The 21,262-nt window shown below is 36.6% G+C and overlaps 1 protein-coding gene across 8 annotated transcripts in view; it reads right to left on the bottom strand.

Annotated features, from left to right (window-relative positions):
- LOC126353762 (serine/threonine-protein kinase tousled-like 2) overlaps nt 1–12,043 on the bottom strand; it is a 538,693-nt gene extending 526,650 nt beyond the window's left edge. For 2 of the 8 annotated variants that reach the window (XM_050002821.1, XM_050002825.1), the window contains exons 1-2: nt 10,667–11,384; nt 9,323–9,384 (exon numbers count right to left, since the gene is read on the bottom strand). In XM_050002821.1, coding sequence (XP_049858778.1) covers nt 9,323–9,353 — 31 coding nt within the window. In that variant the 5' untranslated portion in view covers nt 9,354–9,384; nt 10,667–11,384. Of the gene's footprint in view, nt 1–9,322; nt 9,385–10,666 lie in introns of all 8 variants that reach the window. The other 6 variants (XM_050002826.1, XM_050002824.1, XM_050002820.1 and 3 more) reach the window with 6 other exon arrangements.
- Nucleotides 12,044–21,262: the final 9,219 nt, after the last annotated feature.

Below are 21,262 nucleotides of genomic sequence, written 5' to 3'. Positions count from 1 at the left end.
GATAATAAAGCGAAAGTGATGTCAGACGATGAGTTTATAATCAAATTACTCAGTCCATGGCAACAGAACATTTCACTTGGCCAACACTGTGGCACAAGACAGTCTGAACTGTACAGGTGAAGATACTGTCAAACAAGGCACTGAACGTATACACAGAAGGTTCTTCATGGAATTAAATATTGTTTCACAGAACTTTCATAAATGTGAAGGTATTTTTTTGTGGTGTGTTATGAGTTATTAAAGAAATTAAGTTTCTAAAGATGGTTTTTTTAATTATGAAACTGATTATTTGCATTAGTACCAAAAATATTTAATGGAAATTTTTAAAATATTTAGATGTTTAGAAAACATCTGAAACTGTGTGTTCTTAATGATTTGTCTTACTAAAACATGGATAAAAATTCAAAGGTTATGAAATTTAACAGTGTGATCACATTTTCAGTTACGCAGACTAACAATTTGTTGAACTGCATAACTGACTGGCAACAACAATCGCAAAATTCGTAACCAGTACTAACAAAAATATAGTAAGTGCACTTTCTTACATAGTTTATCATCTCTTGTTCAGCATTCTGTGTGTGACTGAAATAGCTGCCTGCAGTTTGCATCGGAAATTCAGTCAATCACCTCGATTAGCATGTGACCCATGGTCTAGGGGTAGTGTCTCTGACTGGTAATCAAATGTCCTCTGTCGCAGGTTTGAACCTAGCCACTGTCTAAATTCTGAACAAAAAACATCAGCAATGACAGCCAGTGATTCCAGCACAAGAAGACATCCTCAGCTTGACAGATGCAGAAGAAAATTGAAAGCACTGAATTAAAAACACAAGGTGTATCCACAAGACATGTGGCCCATAATTGGAAAGATGTCATGATGATCCTTCCTTTGGCAAAAAGATACTGGATTTGTTATCCTTTTGGATCTCTGGGAAGGACCTGCCAATGGGGAGGTGGTCATGAGAAAAAAAATGCAATAATAAACAAAAGGGTAACATTTTACAAAACGGGCAAGGCATGTCAAAGTTTGTACATGGTAGGGAAGCTAGAAAATCTGAAAACGGAAATGCAAAAGCTGAATCTAGATATAGTGGGAGCCAATAAAGTGGATTGGAAAGAAGACGAAAGATTTCTGGTTTGACGAATATAGAGTAAAGTCAACAACAGCAAAAAATGGTGTAACAGTAGTAGTATTTGTTATGAATAGGAAGGTAAGGTATAAAGAGTGTTCATGTGGACAGGCTTGTGATAGGTTTGTTCTCATCAGAATTGACAGAAACCAACTCCGAGAACATCAGTTCAGGTACACATACTGATATTGCAGCAGATGATGATGATGATGATGATGATGATGATGATGATGATGAGAGAGAGAGAAAGTATACGTGGATAGTGAATGAGTAATTCAGTACATTATGGGAGAGGAAAATCTAATAATAGTTATGAGGTATGGGAATGTGGTTGTAGAGGAAGGAGAAGAGTAGAAAAAAGTATTGAGGGAGAGTACAGGCTTGGCAGTATGACAGACAGGAGAAAGATCAAGCGAGTTCTGCAATAAATTTCAGCTAGTAATGACAAATACTTCGTTCAAGAATCACAAGAGGTGCTGGTAAACAAGAAAAAGGCCCAGAGATGTGAAGATTCCAACTGAATCACATGGTAGTCAGAAAGAAATCAGATTCTGGATTGTAAGGCAAACCCAGGAGCAGATATAGACTCAAATTGCAATTTAGTAATGAAGAGTAGCCTCTGCACGCCCACCTTTTCAGAGATGGTTGCAGGACCTCAGCTGTTCGTATGGAGTGTCACATCCAACACCATTCAGCCATCTAGTTTCCAAGCTGTTATTTTACAGGCCTACCAGTTTCGGCGATATACGGGGTGTTCAAAAAGTCTCTCCGCAGAGCCATACAATAGTTAGGCGCATATGCCGTATGCCGCAGTGAATACACTGAAATGAAACTCAGTGAAATACAAGTTATTAATTTATTGAATATTCAGACCAATTGTATGGCACGCATGGCTAACAATCACACAGCACTGCGGAGAGACTTTTTGAACACCCCATATTATCCCATCTTGGTACCCCAATAAAATAACAGCTTGGAAATTAGATGGCCAAAAGGGATCTGATTTGACGTTCTGATGGAGACTAGACTGAAGTTTATGAAAATAATACAGAATAATCAGTATGGAAAGAATTGGGATACTATAGTACTGAGGAATGATGAGACACGTCTGAAGTTCGCTAAAGATGTGGGTTAAAGGACACCAATGTTTGACCTAGCATTGATAGTGCAAATTTAGCAGCCAACGTTCTGGAAAATTCGACAGTTACAAAACTTGTTTTGGCACCTGCATCTGCCATAAGTGTACTGAACATAAAAAGTCTTTACAAACATCCAAATCTTAAACAAAGTAGGCAAACAGCAAAACATTTGAGTGAACCTAGTTCCAAATAGAAATTCAACATTTCACATTGTGACATCTTTACTGGTCAGGAGCACTTTATCCTCCACACTAACTCAGAACCTCAGAAGGCAAAGTCAAATGTTACACCAAAAATGAGATCATAAGAGACTGAGCACTCACTCAGAACCGAGAAGGATCCCAAATATTCCAACAGTTCCACACTGTACAATCATCTCATATACAGTGTACAGTCGTCTCATATGTAGTTGTGATACTCCTGCCACAAGTCCTCCATTACATTAATTTCATCTGCCTGTTTTCTTTACAACTGAATCTGTCTAGTAATTTCACATTAATACATGCAGCGAATGTGAGCAGTTATATCAGAATTTCCTGGAGCACACTCCAATATACCTTTTGTTTCTAACAAAAGCTTTTAATGCTGAATAATGAACCTAGGTCTTTCCAACAAGAATTCTTTAAACAAATTGCTTGTTGGGCAACTTACCAGAGTGTTTATCACCTCCTCAGAATTCAATATTATGTTTAATGTGACTACGAAATGCATCTTTTTTCCACCGTCTTTGCACGCACAATAACTTGCTTACTAATTCCACATCTTAAGGACAGCTTTTCATTCTCAAGAAGTTTGTTACATTTCAGCTTAGGATATTTTTCAAAGCTTTTGAAACAGATATGCATTAAAGATATTGGTTTGCTATTCTGTGTACTTGTAATATTTTTTGTATTGGACGTGATCTTTAGCCTTTTGGGAATAATTGCTGGATGAAGGTTCAAGATAAATGTGAAACAAGAAACACTCCAACAGAATTACATCAAAGCATACTTTTAACACCACTGAAGATTATTCCTTAAGGAGTGATCGAAAAGTTTCCATTTGAGAGTATTGCAGCAGTGTATGTGCGCATCCTTTGCGGGCGTATAAGCACCAACATGTAAGCAAGGGACTAGTGTGACATTCGTGTCTTTCCTAAACGTGTGTGGTAAATAAGGAAATGTGAACAATGTTGAAATTATTACCAAATGTGTCCAAACAAGACCAATATGTTGTTATTCTTTTCTTGGAAGGACAAATACTGGCAGCTCAAAGAATGAAGAAAGTGAATGGGCGCAGCACGCCTGTCAAAAATCGCCACTGGGCAATGGTGTGCAACAAGTGCTACTGCTTCATTGTAATGCATGACCCCATATTGCAAATGTCATAATCTGGAAGTAACACAAAATCAAATGAGAGACACTGAAGCACCCACCCGAGAGTGCTTATCTCTCTCCATGCAATTATCATGCCCCCTTCGCTCCCTTAAAAAATCTCTTGAAGGTTCGACAATTCCTGTCTGACGAGGATGTGCAGCAGGCAGTTACAGACTACTTAACACAGCAGGACACAGTGTTTTAACAAATGGGTATTTTCAACCTGGTGCATCAGTGGGATGATTGCTTCAACACTCATGACAAATTTTGCCTGATTGGCATACCAATTCTGGATTGTATGGCCATCGTACAGAAACTTTTTAATTGGACTTTTATATATTACAAATTTAAGGGTTCTGTAGCAGTCGAACAAATGTATCTTTGCCTTACTGCCTAAATGAATTTTTCACAGTAGAATTTAAGACTGGCTGTCTTCTGTTTCAATGTAATACTGAGCAATTAGTGACTGCAGGTATGATTTTGATATGCTAGGTTTGCATAAGGCTACAATTTCCTGGACTTTATGATATTTCACTAACTTATGAAAGCATTGGCATTACAGATATGCATGTTGCTATTTATTTTTGTTGTGCAAGTCCTCCTTAATTCTCTTGCATCCAAAGTGCAACAATGTTTCCTTAATATCTTTAAACATCCTATTAAACCAAGGTACATCTTTGCAGTTTTCATCCTATTGTTTGTATCATGCATTGATCCATAGTATGAGATATGAGGACTAGGAGAAAATTTTTCAGTCTACCTCACAGATTACATACAGGTCAATGAAATTTTGCTATTGTTGCAATGCATAAACTGTATATTAACTGTCAATTTTATATGTGGAATAGTTTTCTTTCTTCTGCTTTTTAAATTATTCATGTTGAATGTGTTCTGTTCAACTAGATAAATATGAATATTATGGCAGCACATAACTTTATTTGAAAAATTTCATGATTACCACCTTGAGCTGCTGATAAAATTATTTATTTACCAACCAGTTTCAGTTGATAAGACTATCATCAGGCTCTTCAAAGCATTTACAGCATCATATTTGGTAAATAAAAATCACTGATGTCGGATAATAAAACCATGAATTTGTCACTGTTGTCACATTGTAATATAAATTACAGCATCGATAGATAAACGGTGCAGGCGGTGCACAGTTTATATACTGACAACGTATTTTAGAGTATGATGTAACAACAGTGACAAATTCACAATTTCTTTATCTGGTGTCAATGATTTAGTATTCACCTAATATGATGCCGTGAATGCTTTTAAGATCCTGATGATGGTCTATCAAGGAAAACTCATTAAAACAAAAAATTTTCTCAGTAGGTTGCGGTGGTCAGTATGACATTTTCCAGATACTTACAAGCTGTGGGGCGCAACCTCCTAAGGATATAACTTTGTATTACCAACAGTTTAACATCAATGAAAAACTATCTAGGCCCTAATGGTGATTAAGGTTTATAATGAGTCCTTCCCTTTTTTAATAGTTACAGAAATGGACAACTGGATTCAAATATTTTTAGGCCTGCACTTCTCTTCAACTTCATACATATAAAGAACACTAACCACAAGAAGACAAAGTCCACAAAATGGAACTGGAAGATCACAAATTAAAGTTGGGTGAAACAAAACTTCCTAACAGATTAGAACTGCATTTATAACAGGTGTTAATGTGATAGGATGTTTCATACCAGCAAACGCTCTACTGTGGGATGAAAAATTCATTCTGGAAACGTTCTCCAGACTGTGACTAAGCCAACGCTCTGCAAGATCCTTTATTGCAGGAGTGCTAGTCCTGCAAGTCTCGCAGGAGAACTCATGTGAAGTTTAACAGGTAGAAAATGAGGGAGTGGTGGAAGCAAAGTTGTGAGGGCAGATCGTGCACTGTCCGTGGGTTGTTCATACCTAGGGCACTTGCCCATGAGAGGAAGAGTCCTGGTCTGGCAAACAGTTTTAATCTGCCAATAAGTTTCACATAAGTGCACATTTGGTAGCAGAGTCAAAAATTCTTTTCAGCGGAAAGAGTTTAAACTTTACGTGTATCAGATGTAAAAGTACTGTAATTTTTACACATGACAATTATGAGGAAACATGATGGGACACATTTACTGAATATTTAAATAAAGCAAATGAAAAAATAAATATTACATTGGATTGTATTAAAATAAAGAATTAATCACACCAGCAGAGGGGGGGGGGGGGGGGGGTGAGCTCTTTGCTCTGCATCAAAAGAGACAAACTTTATTTCTTTTCTTGAGAAGTTTCTGGAATGTTGCCTTTCATTTACTCACTGCAAAAGGCATTTACAGATCTTAATAGTAACATTGTACACAAATTATAAAAAGAAGATTAAAAAAGAGCAGTCTGCAGTTAAAGATACACTTATTAAAATAATAAAACCAAATTGAAATATATTAATGTTTCGCTCTTGTGCACTACGTGAATTTAAAATACTTTTGATACACAAGAATTGGTGTCTAACTACAAATCCAAATCTCACTGACTGAATTCCCAACAGATTTCTTGATATTATTTTTCGCTATTACTAATCACTTATTTCACCTCTGGCAATTATCTGTATATGTGAAAAATTCTAAGTTGCACCATGGTTCGATTCCTGTTATGCTTTAGGGCCTCCCAAACTAGTTCGAAAGGTAGCCGAATGGCAAGGGCACACTACTTCCAATAATGCATACCTAGAAAATCCCTGCAGTGTTCATACCAACCTTATACTGACAGAGAAATTTGGAAGCCAGCAAAGATTTAATAAGATGTCAAGCTCAAGAGAGATGGACAGTAGATGACAACATTCATAACCCTTGACAGCTTTTTGATAGTATAACAGACAAACTGTTGTTTAGATAAAGCACCTACAAGATGTACATGAACAATAAGGAAAGGAAATGAGATACATCACTAATGAATCCTGCAACATTTCCAAACCTTAGAGGCAAGTGGCTGCAAGTCCAACTTCCTCTGTTTCAACAGAAGTCCATATTTGCAGTTGCCCCATAATGGTTCATTTCTTGAGGAAATGCAACAGCCCTGCTACACCCCACTGCCAATTCAGATAGTGTTAAAAGGGCATTTGTCCACTAAACAGTGCACAAAACCAAGATTACATACAGCACTACTGCCACACTTACTTCAAGAATTAACCACTGTGAGAAGGTTACAACATGGACATAAGTTGAAATTGTAGAAACTGGACAGACTTACCCTACAAAATAAATGTGATTTACATCACAGAACACAAACAGTAACAGGTTAAATCTTGCAAATTAAATAACACAGTACTTTATGACATTTATAATGCAATATTCGTGACATATTTCATAAAAATGTGTCACACACAATGTAAGCCCACAAATGCTTGCAATAGTGGACATTTAATGATACTAAAATGTAAATAAATGAACTGGTCTCCACCGGTTTCCTTGAAGTAATCTCAAAACAACATATCAACAGCACGCGTCACAGCATGAGTAAGTTTCCACATATAGTTGGAAGGAAGCATCTTTCTGCCAGGTGTAATGCATTTCTTTTTTTGTTTATATTTAGAAAAGAAGAAAAGAAGATTGTCACGTAAATCTTTCTTCATACTGCCAAAGACAAAAAAGTCAAGACGCTAAGCCCAGTTAGTATAAAAAGAGGGATGAGATATTAACATTTCATCAATAACTAAAACAACAATAAATAAGATGCAATGCAGCTGTATACGAATTAAGAGATAAATGTTAAAGTCGGAAGAAACTGAAGAGGATCAAAATATTATGATCACAGAACATTATGTAAGTTTCTGTATCATCAGACAACTCATCTTAATATTAGATGAGGTAAGATTGGTTTGGTTTTGTTTTGCTTCAGGGTAAAAAAAACAACTGAGGTCATAAATGCCCATTTCAAAATTATACAACACGAAGACAAAGAGGAGTTAAAAAAGGACTATACGTTAGTCCCAATTGACGTAAGAGAAGACAGCTAAAAACAAGAACATAGAGAAAGGGCTAAGAAAGACACCTTACAGAAACAGAGGTACTAAGCTAAAAATGAAGTGACCTTCACCATATTGCTTTGGCGGATAAAAAATAAAACACAGTAAAAAACTTGTGCGCCATTTGCTAAAATGGCCGATAACTCAGACAGCAAACCCAAGTGGGAAAATAAACTGTTAAAAAATGGGGTAAGAGCCGAGTTTCACTGGATACGAGATCTAATACTTTAATAAACAGAAATTTTCAGTTTGGTAATGTATGATGTGTCTTAACAGAACATATACTCCTTTTAAGATAGAAACAAAAATAAAGAGATATTATTTCAACTGAACTTTAACAAATACACAACCACACCACATGCTGCAATGAACGCAAAATAATTTGATGTAATATTATATTGTGAAGATTGGAATCGAGAGGGATAGAAGTAACTTCAAGTGCGTCCCAGTGAAGTGTGTTGAGGCTCTTGCTGTTCATATAGTATTCATGACAATATCAACAATAATCTCACATTTCTGTAGATTATGCAGTTATCTGTAATGAAGTACCACCTGATAAAAGAGCCGAGTATTCTTTCAAATCTTGATAAGGTTTCAAAGTGATGAACAGATCGGCAACTTACTTCAAATTTTCAGCAATGTCGAACTGTGCATTTCACAAAAAGAGAAAATATTTACACCCTATCCTATGATTATATCATCAGCAAGACACAGCAGGACTCATTCAACTCATTAAAAAAATGTCAGGGTGTAGCAGTTTGCAGGAGTACGAAGTGGAACAATCACATACATTCAGTCGCAGGTACATCAATTGATAGACTTCAGTTCACTGGTAGACTACTATGGAAATGCAATCCGTATACAAGGCAAAATGCTTACAAAACATTTGTGCATACCATCCTAGAATATTGTTCAAGTATGTGGAACCTGTACCAAGCACAACTAACAGAGTTATTGAAAGTATAAAAAGAAAGGCAACATGAATAGTCACAGGTTTGCAGGTCACATGCAATAGCATCACAGACATGCTAAAATTACTGAAGAGGTAAACACTTTAAGATATATGCAAACTATACAGTGAAGTTTCACGAACTTCAAGTGATGAATCTAGGCCTATACTACAACTTCCTGTTCACAGAGATTGTGACAACAAGATTAGACCAACTATGCACAGAGGCATTTAAGCAATTATTCTCTTTATGCTTTATATTCAAATGAATCTCTAAGAAGCCCTAATAAATGTAGATGTAGGCAAAAACAAACTATTATCTTTCAAACAACAAATTAACAAGCCGCATGTAATTTTATTGTGGAAATTGTTGAAGTTATGAGACAAAACAAAATTTGTTTTTGTAAGAGGTTCTTGTTGGGTTTAACCTGTTTGTTCAACGCCCTTTACTTAGAGTTTCTTTTCTACCTAAGTATGTCTATGAATTTAACTGAATAACAGAAATTCTTATTTAAGAAAGCTTCACGCACTCAACACCTGTCATCCTGTGCTTGTTACAACCAATCCATTTTTGTTTAAAAACAATTTTTGAATTGTGAGAACAATGTAAACTGTGTTGTTATATAATGCAGCAGCTCTGAATCCCATGAAGAAATTGCTACTGCTCATAAATTTACATTCTTCATTCACAATCTTACAAACTATACACAAAAATTTTCTTCGTTTGTAAACATGATAATACTCACCACCACCAGAATTCCAACGATTATCAGTCATCCCAAATACTGCATTCTATGATCTCTGAAATCTGACAAAAATTATCATGTAATTATGGTCCACTCTGAGTACTAACAAACAGATTAAGATATGCTGACCTAATCAATACTGTGTGAGACAGAATAGAACATCTATAGGTGTTATTGAATAAATAAAGTATTCTGTATGTGGTTGGACACTAAAGTTTATAGAATTTAGTTAAACGGCAAGAAGCTTCAATTATTTCCATTCAGTGAGAACTGATCACTGGCAAACACTGGATTTTCTTTTCTTATACCATTCCTTTTACCTAAGAGGAATTCCTTTTATAACGAAAGAGCAACTAAAAAATTATTTGTGAATTTTGTTCACAGATATCCAACAGCCCAAACATTACTTATTTTATCAATTGACCATTTCCTGCATGTCATGCAAGACATGCTACATGAATGAAATGTTGTCATAACCAACACAAGCAAAACTAACTTACACAGCAAATAAAACTATATTCAACATTTCATTGGAATATAAATTACAAATTGCTTCAACAGAAATACCATTAATTTCGAAAAACAAATCTGATTATTCAACGTTAAGTAACACACAAAACATTATGGAACTTCCTATGCATTAGGCCCCTATACACAGCAGACAGTTGAAAAGTTAGTCGTGTACAGCTTGGCATGTGATTAACAGGATACAGCTATTAACTTCAAAATATTTCAATGTTATTACTAACAGTGGCAATAAACTGACCATTTTATAAGTTTTTGTATTATGAGTTTTCATCTGAATTACTCAAAATGCGACGAACAGTGTTCTCTCTTCAAGTTAAGACCGAATATAATAATGTCTTCTGCACGTGAGAATAAGTACTTACATGAAAATAACTAATGTAGGTTACTCTCTTCTCAAACAAAATACAGGAACCAAATTGCTACGCTTTATTCTCTTTAAAAAGTGGACATACAGGTCCAATAGCGTCATTACAACGTTTAAAGAAAACGGGAATAGACTCTACGTAATATTTCGTAGTTTTAATGTGTGTTGTCACTTGATAAATGTTTAAAGTGATCATTAACCCTCAAAACGCACATTTGAATAGCGAATTGTACCACTTTATTGCAAAATTTAGTTTACCCCATCGGTTTTAGGCGATTTAATTGACTGAGTTTGTTAACCTAGCACTTTAGGACAATTTTTCTGAACATTACACTACCAATGTAAAAATTAAATAGTGAACGAACGCTACGTTTACTGTCAATTCGGCAACACAAGTCATGTACGTGCTAAATTGTTTCACAAAATTATCCCTTAAATTGCAAAATACATACCTTGAGACTGAGTCTTAAGTGTTCCTCGGAGAGTATTCTTCCAACTCAAATCAACTATTAATCAATTTAAACGCCCTGTTGCACATATTAATTGAAATAAAATACTTGGTTTTCGCCAGAACCAAGAAAAACTCATCTGGAAGATGGCGGCCGCCCGCCTGTCGTAGATTTATGGTCATTCACTTGGATGGCTCGTACTACACGGAAACGTCTATAACTCTTAAAATACAAACGTCTCATAAAAAGTAAAAGGCCAACATATACTCCTAACAAGAGAATGGCCGTGACAGTTCGTGTTTACGCTACGCTGTACTACGATTATAGCATACTCCCATCCTCTCTACTATCAAAATTACCCCGTTTCACAGGTGACTGTGACGTCAGATTCATCTGGTTTTTACTATTTCATTATATTAGTAGTTGTTTATAGCTGTGACCTAAACTAGATACAAGACTTTTAAACTGCATGATCAAAGAAGTCGAAATACATCACGGTGTGGAAGTGTCAACACTGTTACAGTTTGTATTTAGCGTCGTCGCCATTCATGAACTGAGCGCGACGAGACAAGAAATAACTCACGAACTGTTAACTGCTCTGCCTATCATTACGGCGACCGATGTAATACGGCACAATTGAAATTTGTTTGTTGTTTTTATCGGTATGCACGTGTTGCCTTACATTCACACTGGAGGTGCGTAACTACCATGCGCTGTGTTATGAATGGAAACTTGTTTCTAAAGACTTCTTGGCGCAATGTATGGATGTATTCTGGGTGAAAATTGATTATAGGCTTTCGACGCTCGATAGCGAAGTATTTATTTACAGACAAAATCAGATGAATTGTAAATACGAATCGATAACGCATGTGTATTTCGTGTATGAATATACATCTCAAATGTAAACAAAGATTAAGGGAAGAAAAAAGATGAAAAGAAGAATAAGTAGTTTAATAGTAATTAGAAGAATAAACAGAGGAAAGGGGAACACGATAATAATGGTGAAAAATAAAGACTAAAGTATGTTGTTAGTGGAAACGCATTGTGGGCAGATGCTCTTATGCAGTGTAAATATACTAAAGTGATTTTCAAATCAATTTGAGGGTTTGGCAGCGTATAAGAATCTTTCCTAATTTCCATTTGGTTCAGCTTTTGGTCCAGATTTCTGATAACAGTTTGCACATTCTATTTGTTTCAGTAACCGAGCCCTGTACACAAATCGTCATCATACTTAGACTGTTAGCTTGGGGTTTCAGAAGTTCTTCTCAATGGAAAATGTTTAAACAATTTAGTGTCACTGAACATTCAAGCACAAAAAATCGTTACGCTTCATTGGCTCTACGCGCGCAATTTTTGCGTTGCGTCTGAAACGAATAAGGACTGCGCGGGCTCATGTTTGAAATTATCGATACCCGTAGAGTATCTCGATAGACGATAACGCGATAACGACTGGCAGTACGAGGGTAAGGAATCGATAGTTTAGATTGTCGCGTACAAATTGTTTGGTTCAATTTTTTGAAGCACTTGAGAGGATCGTGAAGTTGGATTTTGCAGGAAATTAATAATAATAAATTGAATGAGAAGTAGTTTTTGGTGTTTCAGTTCGGTGGTGTAACAGTCTGCAGTAGAACGACTTAACGCGATATTATGTTGTGCAATGATGGCGTTTCGTATATTAAAAGTAATTAATAACAATAATATTTTGCTCATTGCGTATTAACTTGTGTGTTTTATTGCTCCAATTGTTCGTAGTGTATACTGTTGTTCGTTTCATACGTAATTAGCTTAGAGCTTTTCTCAAAATTGTGACTCCAAACAAATGGGTGCTTCTGTACTTCTGTATCTAATTGAATGACACATATGATGCTGTTTGTAAAAGGCCTTTGTAACATTGGCCGGTGTTCAAAAGAAACCTAAAATTTAACTGATTACATCATAGTGGCTAAAAGTTGGGTAGTGACCAAAACGAGAGCCGTGATGCTAAATACTAGTATAAAAACAAATGCTCTAAACTAAAATATGTCTTAGTAGATGTGTCTATCATACTGTTTTGATCCAGTTGTTAATCATTCATTAATTTCCCCTGTGAATAACATAGTGGTCAATCACAGTGACAACTTTCAAAAATTATTTGAGAAATTCTACGAGCCGTGTTGGTGTATTAGATGAAACTAAATCAATGAGTCCTCATTTAAATATTCAGTGTATTAGTGAGACTTTTTATGATACCTGACTGGTTATGAGAGAACAAGACCTGCCATTGTGTTCTGTTGACTCCGCAGTTAAGAGGCAGCATCTAACAATGGCTGTTGAAGTTACTCATTTAATCATAGAGAACTGGATACCTTTCAGAGTTCTTATGATATGAAGCTAATAGTTTGATCTGTTTGGGGTGTATGACTCTTGGGCCATGGATAATTGTTACACTATTTATAGTGTTGGCTGTTAGAAGTTTAATTTATTTTGCATACTGGTATTTGATGATAGGCCTAGTTAATATGAGAAGCTGCATGCTGATCACATGCAGCCTCTCATGAAGCGCCTGTATTATTGGATACACTGGATATGCACCGGAGCAGTATGTTTACGTGTAAAATGATTGCTATGAAACACCACAAAGCTGTTGAAATGCTGTAGCCAAATACTATCTTGGCAAGTTGTTGTCCTCTCTCAGAAGACTGGTTTGATGTAGCCCTCCACACTACTATATCTTGTGTATGCCTCATCATCTCCAAATAACTACTGCAGCCCAGCTTACATCCTTTTTTACCTGCTTACTGTATTCATCTCTTGATCTCCCTCTACAACTCTTACTCCCTTCCCCCTCTCTGCACACATTCAGTATCTCCTCTATAGTTACATGATCAGCCCATCCAGTCTTCAACATTTATCTGTTGTAGCTGTTCAAATACTTCTATTCTCTTCTTGTCTGAAATGTTTTATTTTCCAATGTTTCACTTTCATAAAAGGCTACATTCCATAAAAATACCCTAACATTTAAATATATATTCGATGTTAGTAAATTTATCTGCTTCAGGATAACTTTTCTTGCAAATGCCAGTCCACATTTCAAATCCTCTCAACTTCGGCCATCATGTAGTGTCCTGTTTCCTAAACTAATTACTTAGCATCACCTGATTTAATCTGACTACATTTCATTACCCTTGGTTTGCTTTTGTCCATCTTGTATCCTCCTTTTAAGACACTGTTCATTCCATTCGGCTGATCTTCCAAGTCCTTAACTGACTCTGCCAGAGTTATGTCATCAGCAAATCTCGAAGTTTTTATTTCTTCTCCCTGAACTTTAACTCCTTATCCAACTTTTTCTTTAGTTTATTTTACTGTGCTCTCAGCGTACTGATAGAATAAAATCAGGTACAGGGTATGACCCTGCCCCCAATCCCTTCTCATCAATTGCCTACCTTTCATGCCCCTCGATTCTTATAACTTCTGTCTGGTTTTTGTACAAGTTGCATATAACCTTTCACTGCTTGTATTTTACCCCTGCTGCCTTCAGATTTTCAAATATTGTTTACCAATCAGTACTGGCAGAAAAACAAAATCAACAAAAGTTGATTTGTCTGTTCTTACCGCATCTTCTAAGGAAGGTTTTAGAGTCAGTAACTCATTTTTTTGTGTTCTTAGATTTCTGTGGAATGCCAGTGATCTTCCTCAAGATCGGTTTCCTCCAGTTTTTCTGTTCTCCTGCGAATAATTTGTGTTAGTATTTTTTGCAACCATGACTTAGTAAGCCAGTAGTTTAACCATATTCACACCTGACAGGACTGACTTTCTTCAGAATTGGAATTAATACATTCTTTTTGACGTCTGATGAAATTTAACTTGTCATACATCTTGTACATCAGGAGAAATTGTTTTGTCATGGCTGATTCTCCCAAGGATTACAGTAGTTCAGACAGAATGCCATATATTCCTGGGGCCTTGTTTCAACTTATGCCTTTCAATGCTCTTTCAGATTATTGCAGTATCATATCTACTATCTCATCTTCATCTGTGTCATCTCCCCTTTCTATAATATTGCCTTCAAGCTCATTTACCTTGTATAGCTGCTCTATATGTTGTTCCAGCTTTCAGCTTTCCCTTTTTTATCCACTAGCCAGTCCTTGTTCGCTGTGTTTTCAATTCCTGTCAATCTCTTTTTAGACTTTTGTATTCCCTTTCACCTGCTTTGTTTGCTGCATGTTTATATTTTGTGCCTTCGTCAGTTAAGTTCAGTTATCTCCTGTGATAGCCAATGATTTCTGCTAGACCTTGTCTTTTTACCTATTTTATCACCTTCTGTCTTCGATATTTCATCTATCAAAGCTACCTGTTCATCTTCTGCGCAGTATTCCTTTCCCTCTTTCAGTCAATTGTTGCCTGGTGCTTCCTCCAAAATGCTGAACAACCTCTGGTTCATTTATCCAGAGCCCATCTTCTTAATTTTCTACCTTTTTGGAAATGTTCATAACCAATAAATTGTGGTCCAAGTCCACATCTGCCCCTGGAAACATCTTACAATTTAAAATCTGGTTCCTAAATATCTGTCTAGCAATTAATTGAAACCTCCCAGTGCCTCCAAGTCTCTTCAATGTATATAACCCTCTTTTTTATTTTTAAACCAAGTGTTAGCAATGATTAATTATCCTCTGTGCAGAATTCTTCCAGGTAGCTTCCTCTGTTGTTCCTGTCTCCCAATTCATATCGTCCCAAGTATTTTGCTTTCTCTTCATCTTCCTGCTATCTAATTCTAGCCCCTGTCACAATGAAATTTTCTTCTTTCTTAGCTATCTGAATAATTTCTTTTATGTCAGCATACATTTTTTCAATATCTTCATCATCTGTGGAGTTAGCTGGCATATAAACTTGTAGTACACTATTGTGGGTGTTAGCTTCCCACCTGTCTTGGTTACTATAATGTGTTTAATATGCTGTTCATAGCAGCTTACTCACATTCTATTTTCTTATTCATTATTACATCCACTCCTGCATATATCTGACTTCACCCAGCCCATTTCCCATTCTAAATTTTCCAACCTACCCGTCCAATAACGGAATGTAACATTCCACACACCAAACTGTAAACTGTGAGTTTTACTTTTCCTCCTGAGCCCAAATGGGGGACTGTTTTACCCAAGATGATGCCACCATTATTTAACCATACAATAGAGCTGCAGGTTCTCAGGAAAAATAAGTTATAGTTTCCCTTGGATTTCAGCCATTTGAAGTAGCAGCACAGAAAGGCCATGTTGCTTGCTGTTATTAGAACTGATCATTCATTCACCCAGCCCGTTGCCCTGCAACAACTGAAAAGGCTGCTCTGCTGTCCCTCTTCAGGAACAACCCATTTGTATGGCCTCTCAACAGATTACCCTCTATTGTGGTTGAGCCTATGGTATGACCATCTGTATCACCGAGTCACACAAGCAACCACCACAGTGGCAGAGTACGTGGTTCATGGGGGTCTCTGGAGATGTGCTGCACTAATATACAGTAAACTAGATAACATAAGGGCTGGACCAGTGACATCTTGACTATTAGTTTATAAATAAGACTTTCAGCTTAGGAAGCAGAGTACGTTCTGCTTGCTGGTAGAATAACAGTCAATACAACATGCCTTGCTGTGCTGGTACTGCGAACGACTGAAATCAAGGGGAAACTACGGCCGTAATTTTTCCCGAGGGCATGCAGCTTTACTGTATGGTTAAATGATGATGGCGTCCTCTTGGGTAAAACATTCTGGAGGTTCAGTGGCAGGAGCAACAAGACTTCTGGTCAGGTGAATACAGGGTTATAAACACAAAATCAAATAGGGGTAATGCAGGGGTAGGTTTAATAATGAATAGGAAAGTAGGAATGCAGGTAATCTACTACAAACAGCATAGTGAACGCATTATTGTGGCCAAGATAGACATGAAGCCCACGCCTACTACAGTAGTACAAGTTTATATGCCAACTAGCTCTGCAGACGACGAAGAAATTGAAGAAATGTATGATGAAATAAAAGAAATTATTCAGATAATGAAGGGAGATGAAAATTTAATACTCATGGGTGACTGGAATTGGTCAGTAGGAAAAGGGAGAGAAGGAAACGTAGTAGGCGAATATGGACTAGAGGGTAAGAAACAAAAGAGGAAGCTGCCTGGCAGAATTTTGCACAGAGCACAACCTAATCATAGCTAACATTTGGTTCAAGAATCATAAAAGAAGATTGTATACATGGAAGAAGCCTGGAGATACTGACAGGTTTCAGATAGATTATATAATGGTAAGACAGAGATTTAGGAACCAGGTTTTAAATTGTAAGACATTTCCAGGGGTAAATGTGGGCTCTGATCACAATCTATTAGTTATGAACTGTAAATTAAAACTGAAGAAACTGCAAAAAGGTGGGAATTTAGGGAGATGGGACCTGGATACACGGGCTAAACCAGAGGTTCTACAGTGTTTCAGGGAGACCGTAAGGGAACAATTGACAAGAATGGGGGAAAGAAATACAGTAGAAGGAGAATGGGTAGCTTTGAGGGATACAGTGAAGGCAGCAGAGGATCAAGTAGGTAAGAAGACGAGGGCTAGTAGGAATCCTTGGGTAACAGAAGAAATATTAAATTTAATTGATGAAAAGAGAAAATATAAAAATGCAGTAAATGAAGCAGGCAAAAAGGAATACAACCATCTCAAAAATGAGATCGACAGGAAGTGCAAAATGGCAAAGCAGGGATGGTTAGAGGACAAATGTAAGGATGTAGAGGCTTATCTCACTAGGGGTAAGATAGATATTGCCTAGAGGAAAATTAAAGAGACCTTTGGAGAAAAGAGAGCCACTTGTATGAATATCAAGAGCTCAGATGGAAAACCAGTTCTAAGCAAAGAAGGGAAAGCAGAAAGGTGTAAGGAGTATATAGAGAGTCTGTACAAGGGCGATGTACTTGAGGACAATATTATGGAAATGAAACAGGATGTAGATGAGGATGAAATGGGAGATATGATACTGCGTGAAGAGTTTGACAGAGCACTGAAAGACCTGAGTCGAAACAAGGCCCCTGGAGTAGAAAACATTCCATTGGAACTACTGACGGCCTTGGGAGAGCCAGTCCTGACAAAACTGTACCATCTGGTGAGCAAGATGAATGAAACAGGCGAAATACCCTCAGACTTCAAGAAGAATATAGTAATTCCAATCCCAAAGAAAGCAGGTGTTGACAGATGTGAAAATTACCGAACTATCAGTTTAATAAGTCACGGCTGCAAAATACTAACACGAATTCTTTACATACGAATGGAAGAACTAGTAGAAGCCGACCTCGGGGAAGATTAGTTTGGATTCCGTAGAAATATTGGAACACTTACAGCAATATTGACCCGACGACTTATCTTAGAAGCTAGATTAAGGAAAGGCAAACCTATGTTCCTAGCATTTGTAGACTTAGAGAAAGCTTTTGACAATGTTGATTGGAATACACTCTTTCAAATTCTGGCAGTGGTAAAATATAAGGAGCGAAAAGCAATTTACAATTTGTACAGAAACCAGATGCCAGTTATAAGAATCAAGGGACATCAAAAGGAATCAGTGGTTGGGAAGGGAGTGAGATAGGGTTGTAGCCTCTCCCCGATGTTGTTCAATCTGTATATTGAGCAAGCAGTAAAGGAAACAAAAGAAAAATTTGGAGTAGGTATTAAAATCCACGGAGAACAAATAAAAACTTTGAGGTTCGCCGATGACATTGTAATTCTGTTAGAGACAGCAAAGAACTTGGAATAGCAGTTGAATGGAATGGATAGTGTCTTGAAAGGAGGATATAAGATGAACATCAACAAAAGCAAAACAAGGATAATGGAATGTAGTCGAATTAAGTTGGGTGATGCTGAGGGAATTAGATTAGGAAATGAGACACTTATAGTAGCAAAGGTTTTTTGCTATTTAGGGAGCAAAATAACTGATGATGTTCAAAGTAGAGAGGATATAAAATGTAGACTGGCAATGGCAAGGAAAGCATTTCTGAAGAAGAGAAATTTGTTAACATCGAGTACAGGTTTAAGTGACAGGAAGTTGTTTCTGAAAGTATTTATGTGGAGTGTAGTCATGTATGGAAGTGAAACAAGGACGATAAATAGTTTGGACAAGAAGAGAATAGAAGCTTTTGAAATGTGGTGCTACAGAAGAATGTTGAAGATTAGATGGGTACATCACATAACTAATGAGGAAGTGTTGAATAGGATTGGGGAGAAGAGAAGTTTGTGGCACAACTTGACTAGAAGAAGGGATCGGTTGGTAGGACATGTTCTGAGGCATCAAGGGATCACCAATTTAGAACTGGAGATCAGCGTGGGGGGTAAAAATCGTAGAGGGAGACCAAGAGATGAGTACATTAAGCAGATTCAGAAAGATGTAGGTTGCAGTTGGTACAGGTAGATGAAGAAGCTTGCACAGGATAGAGTAGCATGGAGAGCTGCATCAAACCAGTCTCAGGACTGAAGACCACAACACCAACAACAAACAACATGTTGCAAAACAATATGGTACTCTTTGAAGCTATTTCTTAAATAAATGATTCATTGTTGTCATTGAATCATAGATCCATCCATAACTCTAAATCTGAAACAAAGAACAGTGAAAGCAAACATGATCGATATTAGTATTTGGTTAGGTAAACAATAGTAAACGGTTTTGTAACTTCAGAGATATGTTATCAATAGAGTATTTGACTGTTCTTTTGTAAGTACATGGTAGATCCTCAAAAATACTAGAGAAGAACATGTGGCAGTTTTTCTAACAAAGCCAAGACCAGTTCCATCCCATTTCTTCCTCACCTAGAGCTAGTGCTCCAAAGCTGATGATCTGATTGCCAAAGAGAGTCGGTGTATAAATTCTGTTTTGAAATATCTATTTTATAAATAATGTGTGGAATTACTTTATTTCAGAGTTTATATTTTTCATATATTATAAACAAAACTGATAACAACTACAGTTTACATTTCTCAAACACACAATTTTTTTTTCAGCAGTTTTACCATTAAGTTTACTTTGCATATTTGCCATATACTCTGCAACAGTAAAGAACAGAACACTTATGAATCAAGTCAGACATTGAATACACATTATTTTACCTTAGTTGAAGCAGTTGAGAGTTAACCACATCATTTAACAACAGAAGAAAAATATTTGTTCTTGAGAGCTATGAGATGCTTCCTTGAAAATGAAAGGGAAACAGAAAAAGAGAAGAAAGGTAGCAGAAGAATGGATAAAATGAATAAGCCAAGTAGTTGTAGCCGTAGCAGCTTTATTTATCCATAAGGATATTGGACCTACTTTGGTATTAAGGACAGCAGAATTACAGTAATTCACTTATGAGCTTACAGGTCAAGAATGATGAGGGTGGGACAGGTAGTCAGCCGTGACCTGAAAGTATTTAGGAAATCCACACAAAACCTAAATCAGGATGTTTGGATGAAGACTGGAGCCTCCACCTTCCCAAATGCAAGGCCAGCCTATTTAAAACAGTGCTACATCATTCAGTTTGTACCTAGTGCACAATACTGCTTTACAAATAAGTTACTTGATAATGTAAGAGGCTAGTGTTAAAATGTTCATTCCTTTCCCATTCCCAATTACTCAGTACACAACACATTGTTTCACATCACTACACACATTATGTGCTCAGAAAGAGAGGATAAGCTGTTTTTATTATACACTCCATAGCTTTCTGGGTATATTTTTCCAGAAAAAGAAGAACGAAGGAAAATATATAGTGTGAAAGTGTTACATAGAATGTTAGATGTTTTATTATCACAATTATTGTTTTTGATACATTTTTTATGAAACCCCTACTCTGTGTTGTCTAAGTAGTCCATTGTATAGAATATCTGGGTTAATAGATAGGTATTTTTAGCTGACTTTTAAAATAAGTTTCTTCTGGAAGTTTCTTAATTTCTCTTGGTAATTTATGGTATATGTTTATTCCTTGGTAGAAAAAGCTGTTTTGAATATTATGTTTATTCTGTCTTGGTAAATGTAAGTTCAATCTATATCTTGTTCCATAGTCAGGAACAGAATAGTTTGTGCATTAATTACCAATGTCGTAAGAATTTTTTGAAACATTGTCCTTAGGAAAGAGTGATTGAAAAAAATTTTAAAATTATTTCAATGAAGCAATCAAGACTGCATGTGAGTTGCGTATATTTAGTTTGGTGGCTGGTTTCTGTTTTTTATCAGACCAGTTTTTACTCCTTGGTGACAGCAGAAGGAAAAAATGATAAAAAGATCGAAACTGATCACCAAAAAAAAATATACAACTCACATCCAAGCAGGACTGTTTTACTGAAATGACTTTAATTACCAATGTTTTTTTCATGTGTAAAGCTGACTGATAAATGTATTCACTCGGTGCAGGTAAAATCCCAGGTGTTATGAACAGATCTTTACAGTGTTCTTGACTACTATTTTTTGTTTTATTGTCCCATGAACCATGGACCTTGCCGTTGGTGGGGAGGCTTGTGTGCCTCAGCGATACAGATAGCCGTACCGTAGGTGCAACCACAACGGAGGGGTATCTTGTCAGTAGTTGCAGGGGCAACAGTCTGGATGATTAACTGATCTGG

The sequence above is a fragment of the Schistocerca gregaria genome, chromosome 3, assembly GCF_023897955.1.
Source record: "Schistocerca gregaria isolate iqSchGreg1 chromosome 3, iqSchGreg1.2, whole genome shotgun sequence".
Classification (NCBI taxonomy): domain Eukaryota; kingdom Metazoa; phylum Arthropoda; class Insecta; order Orthoptera; family Acrididae; genus Schistocerca; species Schistocerca gregaria.
The sequence above is the reverse complement of the archived record's forward strand: the minus strand, read 5'-3'. Positions and strand labels throughout refer to the sequence as shown.